At 51.2% G+C, this 12,114-nt stretch overlaps 1 protein-coding gene and 1 long non-coding RNA gene across 4 annotated transcripts; one reads left to right on the top strand and one right to left on the bottom strand.

Annotated features, from left to right (window-relative positions):
* Nucleotides 1–289: 289 nt before the first annotated feature.
* On the bottom strand, nt 290–8,653 carry CCDC51 (coiled-coil domain containing 51). 3 transcript variants are annotated; one of them, XM_021687047.1, is made up of 4 exons: nt 8,603–8,653; nt 2,934–3,253; nt 1,763–1,927; nt 290–1,247 (listed from the first exon to the last, which is right to left on the bottom strand). In XM_021687047.1, exons 2-4 carry the CDS (start codon nt 3,243–3,245, stop codon nt 492–494), a joined length of 1,233 nt encoding a protein of 410 aa, XP_021542722.1. In that variant the 5' UTR covers nt 3,246–3,253; nt 8,603–8,653; the 3' UTR covers nt 290–491. The 3 variants fall into 3 exon arrangements, with proteins under 3 accessions (XP_021542722.1, XP_021542723.1, XP_021542724.1); XM_021687048.1 differs by lacking the exon at nt 8,603–8,653 and adding an exon at nt 8,316–8,407; XM_021687049.1 differs by lacking the exon at nt 2,934–3,253 and having other exon boundaries at nt 8,603–8,612.
* Nucleotides 8,654–8,704: 51 nt separating this feature from the next.
* Nucleotides 8,705–10,866, top strand: LOC110577653. The gene is made up of 4 exons (XR_002480127.2): nt 8,705–8,843; nt 8,923–8,978; nt 9,061–9,148; nt 10,683–10,866. It is a non-coding gene; the product is annotated as an uncharacterized LOC110577653 (long non-coding RNA).
* Nucleotides 10,867–12,114: the final 1,248 nt, after the last annotated feature.

The following is a 12,114-nucleotide window of genomic DNA, read 5'->3' as shown; positions in this document are numbered from 1 at the left end:
GCAGTAACCATGGTCAACAGTGGGTGTGCAGGCTATACTCCACTCACTGGAACCCCCAGGCTATCTGACAGGGGAGGGTCAGGCAAGAAGAGGCCAGGCCAGGCAATCCAAAACAAAAACCCAGGCCTCAAGGGTAAGTACATCCAACATGGTCCTGAACTGAGGACGAGACCAAGAGGAGGTGAGAGAGGAACTAAAGGGAACGATGATTACCGTAATTCCAGGCCCAACCCTCGAATCCCAAATCTCAGTCTTCAACAAGAAAAACTCCATCTAATGTAAATTACTTTAAATAACACAACCCCAAAGACATTTTAATTGGACATTAGCACAGAGTTTTGATAATTAATATAAGTGAGCATTTTCTACAAAGCAAAGTATGCCTGCTGGTGAGCCACACAGACCCGAAGACTCACTTCATCGTTGGGATTCTCTAACTAAATCCATAGCCACACCTATCCCCTCAGGGCCTCTGGAGGGGGGTCCAGGGGCTAGCTGGCCCTGAACAACATGTAGAGCACAGGCAGTGCGGCCACAAATGTCACAGACGTGACCAGCGTGCTGTAGATGGTGTTCCTGTTGACCTGGGCTTCTAGCCTCCGCTCCATGTCCGACAGCGCCAGGATCATGCTCCCCTGCTCCAGCAAGGAGCCAGGCAGAGCCCCATCTGCTGGCTCCACCAGGCTCGGATGCACTGCAGCCTTTGCAAGCTGAACCACCTCGGCCGTTTGGCTGAAAGTCTTTTCCAAGCCATCAAGCCGCTCTCGTAAACCCTCTAGACAGGAACGGACCTGCCTGGAATGGCTGAGCTGCTCTTTCAAGGTGGCTGAAAGGACATCTGCGTCTCTGTCTCGGGTGGGGGAAGCACCTGCCCGGGCCCCAGAGCTCTGCCCGGGCCCAGCTTGTATCAGGCCCCTTAGGTCCACCATGAGGTCGTGGAGGTCCCTCTGCTGGACGGAGTAGCTGGATGCCTGTTCTCGGATGGCCTCCTGGAGGCTCACAGGCCCCTTCTGTGCCTCTAAGAGCAAGGCCTTCAGCTCCTGTAGCCGCACACGGTTCACATAGGTGGAGCCAGCCACACCAATCAGGGCCCCCAGGACTGACCCAATGAGGGACCAGTTCTTGGTCCTCTCAGCTCGAGTGCGCTCCTTCTCGTGACTTCCCCGCACAGCTGCAGAGAAGAGGGAGAACTTCTCTCGCTCCGAGTCTTCAGCACGCAGATAGGTTGCACGAAGCCTCTTCTCCTCCTGCAGAAGCAAAGCTGTCTTACACAGCAGGAACGTGGCTCTGCAGCGGTAGCCACGAGCAGACGCTCCTGGGGCTCAGCCTCAGCCCGGCCCAGACCACATGCTCTGTAAACCCGTTGGGTGAATGAAGAGAGTAAGCCCGGTCGGGACAGGGAGCAAAGGAATTGCGGGGGGGGGGTGTCAAGATGAGCTGTACTACCTCCTACCCAAGCAGTGCTGGGTCTGATGAGACATGCATAATGACTACAGAATGTGTCCTCTCTGGGCCAGTCCTTCCTCCACGGTGCTCCCTCCTCAGCAATGTGGGACCCAGATTATACTGCCTTGGACTTCGAACTCCAGGAGGAAGTGGGTGGATAGGCTCCGGAAGCCTGGGGCCCAGTGTACCTTCTGGTTTACCTCCCTCACCAGACCTCTGACCACAGACCAGTGAGGGTTCCCACCTTGCCCCTCCCTGACCTGCCCAGACTAGGGTACCTCCCCAGTGAGGAAAGGCTGCCTCCCAAGGTGCCTACCTGCAGCATCCGGTGCTCCAGCGTAGCCAGTTCTAGGTACTGGTTATCCTCTCTGGAGACGCGGTCCAAGCGGTCCCTCACCTCCTTCAGCTTGGCCTGGTGAACTTCCAAGTCCTCCCGAGCCTCTCGGACGAGCCCTCGAGCCACCATGAACACTTTCTCTGCCTGCAGAGAGAATGATGGAGGCTGTCTGCCCTTCCCTCCACACCCACACAGGCTCAGCTCCATTCCCAACAAGGTTGTGGCTGAGGTGAGTGGGGTCTTGGTGCAAAACGGTGAAAGAGGAGTCCCTCAGACACAAAATCCTGGCTCACCCAGCAGGCCTCAAAGTGCAACTCCAGGCCACACCCATCAGAATCCCCGGATTTATCCATTCAAGTAGAAATAATGTGCCCCTGAGAAACTGGAAAATAGCTAATGCTGTACACAAAACCCAGGCAATTCTAGTCTGATACAAACCACAAAGAGGAACCCAGGTTCCGAAGCTGTTCACGTACATTACCTTAGCTACACCTCACAACAATACCATCAGCGGCATTGCTGTGGCCTCCATGTTACAGACCCAGAAACGCCAGCTCAGCCAAGGTCACGACCTCCAAAGGGAGGGACAGCACGGTGCCTCAAAACCTCCTGCCGAACCCCAGGTTCTTGTCACCTCACTAGCCTGGTCTGCGCTAGGCAGGAGCAGGAACAGAGATGACAGAATGCGTTTCTGTTGCCACCAAGGGCTTCACAGCCCCAGGCTGAGCTCTTTCCAGCTCAGCATAGGATGCTGCCCCGGCCCTGTGCCTCTACCTTCACCAGGGCTGTTTTAATTCCACACAGGGCTTTGAGGACGCTCTAACACTCTCACCGACCCCAAAGGGCCCACGTAGGAAGTGTCCACGGGTCTAACACAATGGATGTCGATGGCCGGGGACTGATCGGTACACAGAAACCTGTTTTTTGGGTAGGTGAGCACAGTTACACAGAGATCTTCACCCCAGGACTATCAAACCCAGGTTGTCATGTGAGAAATGAGTCAAATCCCTCTATGAATAGTATTTGTTCAAGGAAAGGCAAATGTGGGCATGGCTGGTGGTGTGTGGCTGGTGATTTATTTGGCAGGAGCCTCCAGGCCACATTTCCCGAGTCAGAAGGCAGGGCCAACCACCCCGACTTCCCTCCTCACCTCAGTCACGTTTCCCTGGGCCTCTCGAACCTCATTGAGTCCGACAAACTCTTCATATCTGTCCCACCATGTCGTGGCCGTGGAGGACGCTCGCTGCCGAATGCTGTGCCCCAGGGCTCTTCCCAGAGCTGTGAGGCGGTGGTACAGCCCCAGGGCCACCTCCTTAGGTTCTTTCTCTCTGGGCTGGCTAGGGCCGGGGCTGCAGAGGGTCCTGATCATAAAGAGGTCCCTTCCAAGGAGGCCGCTCCGCACCAACACGCGGGGCACACCCATGACATGCTGCATGGTAAACGTGGTGCGGTGTCCTGTCATCAGGAGATCTGGGGGGGGGGGGGGCGGAAACGCAAGACAGATCAGCTCATAGCTGAGAAACACTGGGCAGGAGTCAGGTTTTAGGGCCTAGGGACAGTTCTGAACTAATGTCCATGAAAAAGTCCAAACTGAGCGCTACTCTGTTGTACCCGGAGACAGTAGCCACTGCGGTCGGGCTTCCGAGGGCGCTCCCAGACAACTCGGGGAAGAACATACTGAGGAGATCATGCCTTCTACCTCCCTCCGCGAAGCTACCAGACCCTCCCATTCCAACCCACCTTCCCCACATCCCCCAGGTCTCTGCTGTGACTTGGATGAGAATCCTGGTGCCCGGTTTCCTGATAATGCCAAAGAAAATTCTCAAACCTGAGTTGTGCCCATGCTGACAAAGCCCCACAAAGGTTCGTAAAGACCCCCCGGGAAACTGTGGAACTGAGGGGATTTCAGGGAAAGATTTCTGTAAAAGGCCATCAAAACCAACCACCCGGACTCTGAGGGCTGCTGCAGCCCTGGGCACGCAAAGTTTTGCTTATGTTCGAGGACGTAGGTCGTTCGCGTCCCAAGGCAGAAAATTCCCTCCTCAGCTGTCCTCTGAGAAGACAATTCCAGGAGAAAAAGGAAACAAAACAAAAAGCCTGGATCTCTTCACAGAGGACAGCTTTTCTTAGGTTCACACAAGCCCTTCTCCTGTGCGCTCCAAGCCCAGACTGTCCAGGCTCCCAGTACCGTGTCACAATCCTCACCTCCTGTAAGCTTTCTCCCGCCTCTCCAGCCTCAGTCGCACCCTATAGGTTAGGTTTCTTTAATCTTTCCCTTTTCAACCTTGCTTTGATGCTTGGGCCCCAACAACACCCACTTCTCATTACCTAAACAGCACAGGGAGGCTCCCATTACCCAGTCAGGCTTTGCCTGAACCCAAGAGCAGCGAGGACTTTGAGGACCCCGAGAGGGCCAGGTGACCGATGCTCCCCGCACACCTGGGCCAGCACGCCCTCCCCTGGCCGGCGCCCCCCTCCCCCCCAGGCCCTCAAATACTGACTTTGGCTGTCACAGTGACACCTGGTGGACAAACAACCAGGCCAGAGACAAAAGCAGTGGGAGCTGGGGACAGGAAGATGGACTATAGGAGCTCCGGGGATGAAGAAAGGGACTTCTGGATGTAACAGAGACCGGCTCAGACCATCCCAGCCTCTTCCCTCTTGTGCTGTGCTTGGAGAAGCTCAGGCCCTCTAGAAAACAAAGTTGCTTGGGTAGGGACATGCCTCCTGCCCAAAGCAGGTCCAAACTGAGAGCCACAGAAGGGGACATTCCTGTGACACTGGTTCCAAGCTGGTGCTGCACCCGAACTCCTGGGCCCCATCCCTAAGGCCCAAGAAAGCACACAACATCCATGACATCCAGGGGTCGAGCTAGCCTCCGAGGCCTCAATGCCAGCACCCACTGCACTGAGCTGTGACCCCACAACAATCCTGTGGGTGGACCCTGCACCAAAGCAAAGCACACAGACTTGCAGCCCCGCCAAGTATAGCCCTCTCCTTTTCAACAACATTCACCAGAAAAGTGTCCACCTCGGCTATCACTACGTTCTCAGCCCCCATGCTATCCTGATCCCACTCCACCATGAGGTTGCTCCCCCGGGGGCCCCGCAAAACTTCCACCTTGCTGGACTCAGCAGGCGCTTCTCAGATTTCTTCTCCAAATCTCTGCAGCTTTCAACACCCTGTCTTTTTTTTTTTTTAATTTTTAATTTTTTTATTTTGAGAGAGAGAGAATGAGAGACAGAGAGCATGAGAGAGAGGAGGGTCAGAGGGAGAAGCAGACTCCTTGCTGAGCAGGAAGCCCAATGTGGGACTCGATCCCGGGACTCCAGGATCATGACCTGAGCCAAAGGCAGTCGCTTAACCAACTGAGCCACCCAGGCGCCCCTCACCCTGTCTTTTTTAATTCACTACCCCCTCTCGGCTTCCTCCAACCTTCTCAGCCTCCTTTCCCGGCTCCTCCTCTACCAGCCGCCCACTCCTGGAAGCCAGGAGGGTCACCCATCCCTGGCAGCAATGATAGCTACATCCTCCTGCATCGTCCTGGCTTCCACCCTGCTGCTCACAGCCGTTCTTCACAACCTGAGGCTCTATTAACTCATCATTTCACTTCCCTTGGTTCAAACCCCGTTCCCCCCCCCCCCCCCCCCCCCCCCCCCCGACGCTCCCATCTCACTTGCCATGAACACCGGTCCCACCAGTGGCCAACAAGCCCCGGTCCTCTTTTTTTTTTTAAAGATTTTATTTATTTATTTGACAGAGAGACAGCGAGAGCAGGAACACAAGCAGGGGGAGTGGGAGAGGGAGAAGCAGGCTTCCCACGGAGCAGGGAGCCCGATGCGGGGCTCGATCCCAGGACCCTAAGATCATGACCTGAGTCCAAGGCAGACGCTTAACGACTGAGCCACCCAGGCGCCCCAAGCCCCGGTCCTCTTGACTGTCATCCCCTTCCTCCTCTCTGCCCCTGTCCTCCATTACGGGTACCCGAACACACGAAACCCAACCCTGCTGCTTCCTCCGCAGCTCCAGTTGGCTCACCCTGATGTCTACGTCTTGGCTCAGATATCACCTCGTGGCAAGGCCTTCCTTGACCATTCCCCTCCTGGGCCACCTGCTTTATTTGTCTCCATCAGACACATATTTGCCTTCTTTACATGTTGCCAGGCCCCTCACTAGAACATAAGCTTGGTGACAGCAGAGACTTTGTTGTGAGGAAATGACTCCAGTTGTTCCTCTATTCCAGTCCCTCCTCTCGCCCACCCAGCCCCAACTCCAGCCTGACTCTCAGCCCCTCCCCATTCAAACATCTCACAGGCCCTCAGTCAGCACAGGGAAGGTGTTCCTGGCAGAGGGGGCAAAGTGGAGATGCACTTGGGGTCATCTAAAACCTGACAGGCAGCCAGTGCTGCTGGAAAACAACAGAGGAAAGGAGAGTGGGCAGAGGAGAGGCTGAAGAGGTAAACGGAGGCCACATTAAGGAGGGTCTTGAGGGCCACGTTCAGAACCTTGCCCCTCCAAATCCATTCTCCCATTCTATCCAGATGACCATCTCCTACCAACTGCCCATCCCACGATCCTCCATCACCTGTACCTCTTCCTCACTCACAGCCGATGGCTTGCTTTATTTTTCACTAAGAAAATATTTAAAAATTGGAAGATAGCTTCTCTAAACTCCTACCATACCTTCCCACCTGCCAGTGTCTGTCCAGTTTCCACCTTCTCTCTTGCTCTTCCAGATGAAGAATTCATGCTGTAGGAAGATCAAGCTGTGCCCCAGGTCCCATGAGCTCCCCCACCTGACACTGCTCACTAACTGATCAGACATCCCTCCAGCAACGGCCCCACTTCTCTGCCCCTCTGTACAGCCAAACTCCTTGACAGATTGTTGGTACTTGCCGTCTCCAGTTCCTCTTCTCCCATCCTCTCTCAAACCCTCTCTGATCCGGCCCTCGCAACCACCATGCCACCGGAAATGCTCTTGTCCAGGTCATTTCCACGTTGCTAAATCCAGTGATCAGATCTCAGTCCTCCTCTTACTCAGCCTATCAGCAGCCTGGGGCTCATGCTACCTTCCTCCTCCTTGAAACGCCTTCTACACTTGGCCCCACTCATCTCCTGAACCTCTCCACAGAGAGTGCTGCAGGGCAAGGTCCTCGGACTCCACTCTCATTCAGTCCCGTGGCTTTAAAAGCCATCTACTGGAATATTATAAAATTAATTATAGTGATGGTTGAACCACACTGCGAATATACTAAGACCACTGAATTGTACACATTAAATAAGTGAATTGTATGATATATAAATTGTATCTCAATAAAACTATTACCTATTTTAAAGGTAATCTCTACACCCAACCTGGGGCTCAAACTCACGACCCCGAGATCAAGGGTCACACGTTCCACTGACTGAGCCAGCCAAGTGCCACCACCCTCCACCCCACCCCCAAAACCATTACTTTAAAAAACTATCAACCATACTCTGATTTTTCCAGCCCAGACGTCTCCTGTAGATTCCAGGTTCATTTACCCAACTGCTCAATCCACATCTCTGCTTAGAAGATTAATGGGGATCGTAACTTCCCTTCCCAACTTGCCTTTTCCACAGCCTTCTCCATCTTGGTTGATGGAAACTTCAAGTCCAAATCAGACCAAAAACCTCAAATCACCCGACATCCTTCTCTCCCATCTCATATCCAATCCATCAGCAAATGCTACTTCCTTTCTAAAACCAAAATCCCTCCTCCTCTTATCCCTGCCACTGCTACCACCTTGTCCCAGTGACTAACAATGTCTCCCTGCTTCTACTCTAGCCCCTACAGTCTTCGGTCAACAGAGCAGCCAGTGGTCCTTTCAAAACACAGGCCAAACCATGCCGCTCTCTGCTCAAACTCTCCAGTGGTTCCTCATTTCTCTCAATGTAAAAGCCAAAATTCTTTCCATGGTCTACAGGACATCCACCTCCTGGCTCTCATTCTTCTCACTCTGCTCCAATCATATGGACCTTACTCCTCCCCCCACCCCCCGAGCTTTATTGATGTATAAATGATATATATCACTGTGTAAGTTTAAGATACACACGTGATAACTTGATACACTTGATAGAGGTATATATCACTAAACGTGTACCACAATAAGGTTAGCTACCACATCGTTCAGGTAATTACCATGCATGCACTTTCTTGACGTTGCTGGAACACACTAGGCTATCCCCACACCAGCGGCTTGCTATTTGCACTGCTTGCTCCCTTCTCTTTTCCAAGTCCTGCTCAAATGTCATTGCCATGCACTCCCATCCCAGCACTCTACCCACTTTGCTTTATTTTTCTCCACGCACTTATCACATGACCTGCGATATGTATTTCACTTATTTACTTTGCTTATGGGCTGTCTCACCCACTAGAATCTCAGCTTTGCCTGGGTAGGCACTGTTTTGTTCACTGCTGCAACCTCAGTGCCTATAATACTATCTACATATAGTACATACTCAACAAAAAAGTACTAAATGAATAAACAGATTTTGCAAAAAGTCATACCCCGGCTCTATTATAAAATCCAAACTCCTTCTGCCGGCCTCCAAAACTTTAGGACCAGGTGATCTAGCCCCCGTCCATATTTCTGTCACCTCCCTCCTATCTCCCTCCACCCATGCGTGCTTTCCTCGGTTCCAGGAACGCGCTGAACTTCAAGGCCTCGGCACGCGCCTTTCGTTCTACCCTCAGTGCTTTTCCCATGCACGGTCCCAGGCCTAGCGCCTTCCGGTTAAGCACCCCTCCTGGCTTCCGGACCCTCCCCCGGCAAGCCAACCCCCCCCACCTCGTACCTGGCGCTCCAATGCGGGAACTGCAACCCAAACAGAGCACCCGCCACTCAGTAGATCTCTGACCCTTTAACGCCCGCCCCCGGAGTTGCTTCCGGCAGCGGGAGCGCAACTTCCTGACTAGGAGCCAATCAGAGGGCCCGCGTGGAAATATAGGCGCAGGGGGTGGGAGTGGGAAAGGGAGCTCCGCTTCCGGCGGCAGGGTCTGGGGAAGGGGCGGCAGGCGCCATGTCCGGCCGCGAAGGTGAGTGTGCGGGGATGGCCGGGCGGAGAGGGACAGGACTCGGCGGGGACTGAACTGAGCATGATTGTGTCGCCCACAGGTGGCAAGAAGAAGCCCCTGAAGCAGCCCAAGAAGCAGGCCAAGGAGATGGACGAGGTGAGGGCGAGCGCGGAGGCGTGGGCGGGTGCGGAGGGTCTGGGAAATTTGCCTGGCGTGAACCCCGTCTGCCTCTCCCTAGGAAGATAAGGCATTCAAGCAGAAACAGAAAGAGGAGCAGAAGAAACTCGAGGAGCTAAAAGCGAAGGCCGCGGGGAAGGGCCCCCTGGGTAAGTGAGGGCCGAGTAGAGAGAGCTCAAGCCGGGCAAACATTCTGAGCATCAGTCTGGTCCATTTCCTGCCTCGTTGGTGAGGTCTTCGCGTCCGCTACGGCGGGCAGCCCCCGCCAGGCTTGGATTCGCAGCAGCGGGAGGGGAGGGAGCCAGACCAGCTTTGGAAATGAAATCTCTTTCCTCCCAGACAGTCTGGTCTTCCCTTCTTTAGGGAAGCGGCAGAAATGGAAACACCAAAATTCATATATCTTAGACACAAATTCGTAGAGTTAAGTTTCCAAATATTGTCCGCAATTTCTTGCCCCAAATTCGTATTTCACCAATTTTTTGCTTATAACATTTCTTAACCGCTCATATTGTGAATTCTAGTAAATTCTTTTGCATCCTGAGTCTTCACTTCTGGGTGCGCCTAAAGATGGAGTCCAGGTTCCTTAATGTGTTATTGCGCTTTATGGTCTTTTAACCTAATCCTCCCACTATTCTGCCTTTTTCTTTATGTAGGAAGAATTGCTTATATATCAAAGATCTTTCAAGCCCAACAGGCCAAATATTTTTCTGTGCTTCTTAAATGCTGTTTACGTTCCTCAAACCAGTGAACAATTTCAGCTATAGTTATTTGTGCCCTATGGGATCACTGTGAGCCACACTGGGGCTGGTGGCGGCTGGAATGGTGGGAGTGTCATCCAGGGCTTCCCAGGGCTTCTGTCCCAGTGGGTTTGATTTGATTCACAGTGCTGAGATTCTAGTTATTGAGATTCCCTTTTGGATCATGAGATATTTTGTACCTTTCTTTAATCTGTGATTGTGCATAGGGACGAGGTCAGTCTTTAGTGAAATCTTCTACTACCTGTTTTTCATTGAAGACCTCGTTTTTGAAAGGTTCATTTTGTCAGACATTTAGGATCTTCATTACTGCATTGGGCATATTTAATTTTGTAACTGTTTCTTAAGTATCTACCGTGTGCCAAATATATGGTCAAATGTAAATTGAATAAAATAAAGATACTGAGTAAACCACACCCCAGGATCATAATGTAGCAATGTGTGATGTGGCAGTTGAGAGTGTGGACTTGGATGTCAGACTACCCAAGATGGAATCTTGGCTTTGTCTCAGACCATCTTTGAACAACATCTCACTAAGATTTCATTATCTGGAAAATGGGTTGATGGGAAATGAGAATTAAATGAACCAGTGTGTGAAATACTCAACAGTGTAGATCAGGGCCAGTGCACAGCCGTTATTCATGCTCCTGCCTCATCTTCATTCAGATATTACCCAGCTTAGACTATTGGTAAAGCCCTGTGCATGCTTGTATCAAAAAGAATGCCCTGCACAAGAGCTGAGCCTTTTTAGGATCCATATCAGACCCCTGGCACTTCTACTGTAAGGAGTATCAAAAAGAATGCCCCGCACAAGAGCTGAGCTTTTTTAGGATCCATATCAGACCCCTGGCACTTCTACCGTAAGGAGTATATTTTTCCCATCCAGGTACTAATATTCCTTAGCTGAGACATTTTTTTCCTTTTGCAGCCACAGGTGGAATTAAGAAATCTGGCAAAAAGTAAGCTGTTCCTGTGCCCGAGGCAATGATGATCCTTAATTCCATTCCTGTTTAAACATCTGGATTCCCTGTCATAGCGTCTGTTGCTACCTATAGCTGGAATGAAGTGTTGTCTTAGATTCTGTTGTACATTTAAGAATAAACTTTTGTAAAAAAAATAATCATACAGTGGCTCATATTTTCTTTATTTGTTACTCAGTCACTTCTACCTTAGTTGTGAGGTCAGAGTGAACCTAGCCCAGAATCCTGCCAATGTGTACTCTTCAGTCTTTGTTCTATCCTGAACTCTGTGACCTGGAATTAAACCAATTCATTTGAAATGGCTATTGTTTTTGTAACATTGTATACCCGATGGAATACATTACATGAGGTTAATGGAAGAATTTGTACTTTGGGGGAGAAAAAAAGGTCTATGAAGCAATTCCTGTTGTCAGGGAATTTCTCTGTTATGGGAGAGGAGCAACACTAATACGTACAATATGCATTATAAAGGGAATAAAACTGGGGAAAGGAGAAAGATTCCTGAAAGTTTCTAAGAACCAAGCTTACTCTGAAACCTCCAGGTCTGCATTTATACTAGGGCTTCAGAAAGGTCCTTGCTAGGTTCCCATGTCTTAAACCCCACATTTGACCCATCAGCAAGATTAAATCTGGCCTCTGCATACTTCCTCCAGTATCACCCCCACACACCCCTCCCCCATTCTGACCTAAAATCCCTCACCCAGGTTATTGCAATCACATCCACATTTGTCTTCCTGCCCCCTACCCTTGCTCCCCTACAGTCTAACCTTCACTCGGGATGCAGAGTGTCCTTGCTAAACCACAAAGTTATACTTTGTCTCTTCTTGGCTCAGAATTTAGTGGCTTCTTAGGGCAAAAGTAAGAGTCCCCACAATGACCCATCAGGCCTTAAGGGATCTGGATGCCACTTCCTACCTTCTGATACCATTCATCCCCTGATCATCTTGAGCCACAATGGTCTACATTGCAAGCAAGCTGACTCACTGCTTTTACCAACTCTTCCTTCTGCCTGTCACTTCTCTATACTGGAGACTACCTCCCTTTAGAAGAATTCAAACATCTCAGCAGTGAACTCTTCCCTTACCACTGTATATAGTGGTAGTCCCAGTTGTCTGCTACCCTTTTTGATTTTTTTCTCTTTATATTTGTTGATCACATTTGACTCCAGGAGGAGTAAACTGGAGGAGGCAGAGGCTAAGTGTATATATATTGAAACAATTCAGAGGCACAAGTCGATTTCCCCTCCAGGCCCTTGATATCACTGGAAATTATGCTAATAATGCTAAGCTTTCTCTGATCATGTGTTTTCAAGAAGGGCTCTAGGGCGCCTGGGTGGCTCAGTTGGTTAAGCGGCTGCCTTCGGCTCAGGTCATGATCCTG

The sequence above is a fragment of the Neomonachus schauinslandi genome, chromosome 1, assembly GCF_002201575.2.
Source record: "Neomonachus schauinslandi chromosome 1, ASM220157v2, whole genome shotgun sequence".
In the NCBI taxonomy this organism is placed as follows: Eukaryota; Metazoa; Chordata; class Mammalia; order Carnivora; family Phocidae; genus Neomonachus; species Neomonachus schauinslandi.
This window is presented reverse-complemented; position numbering and strand designations above follow the sequence as displayed.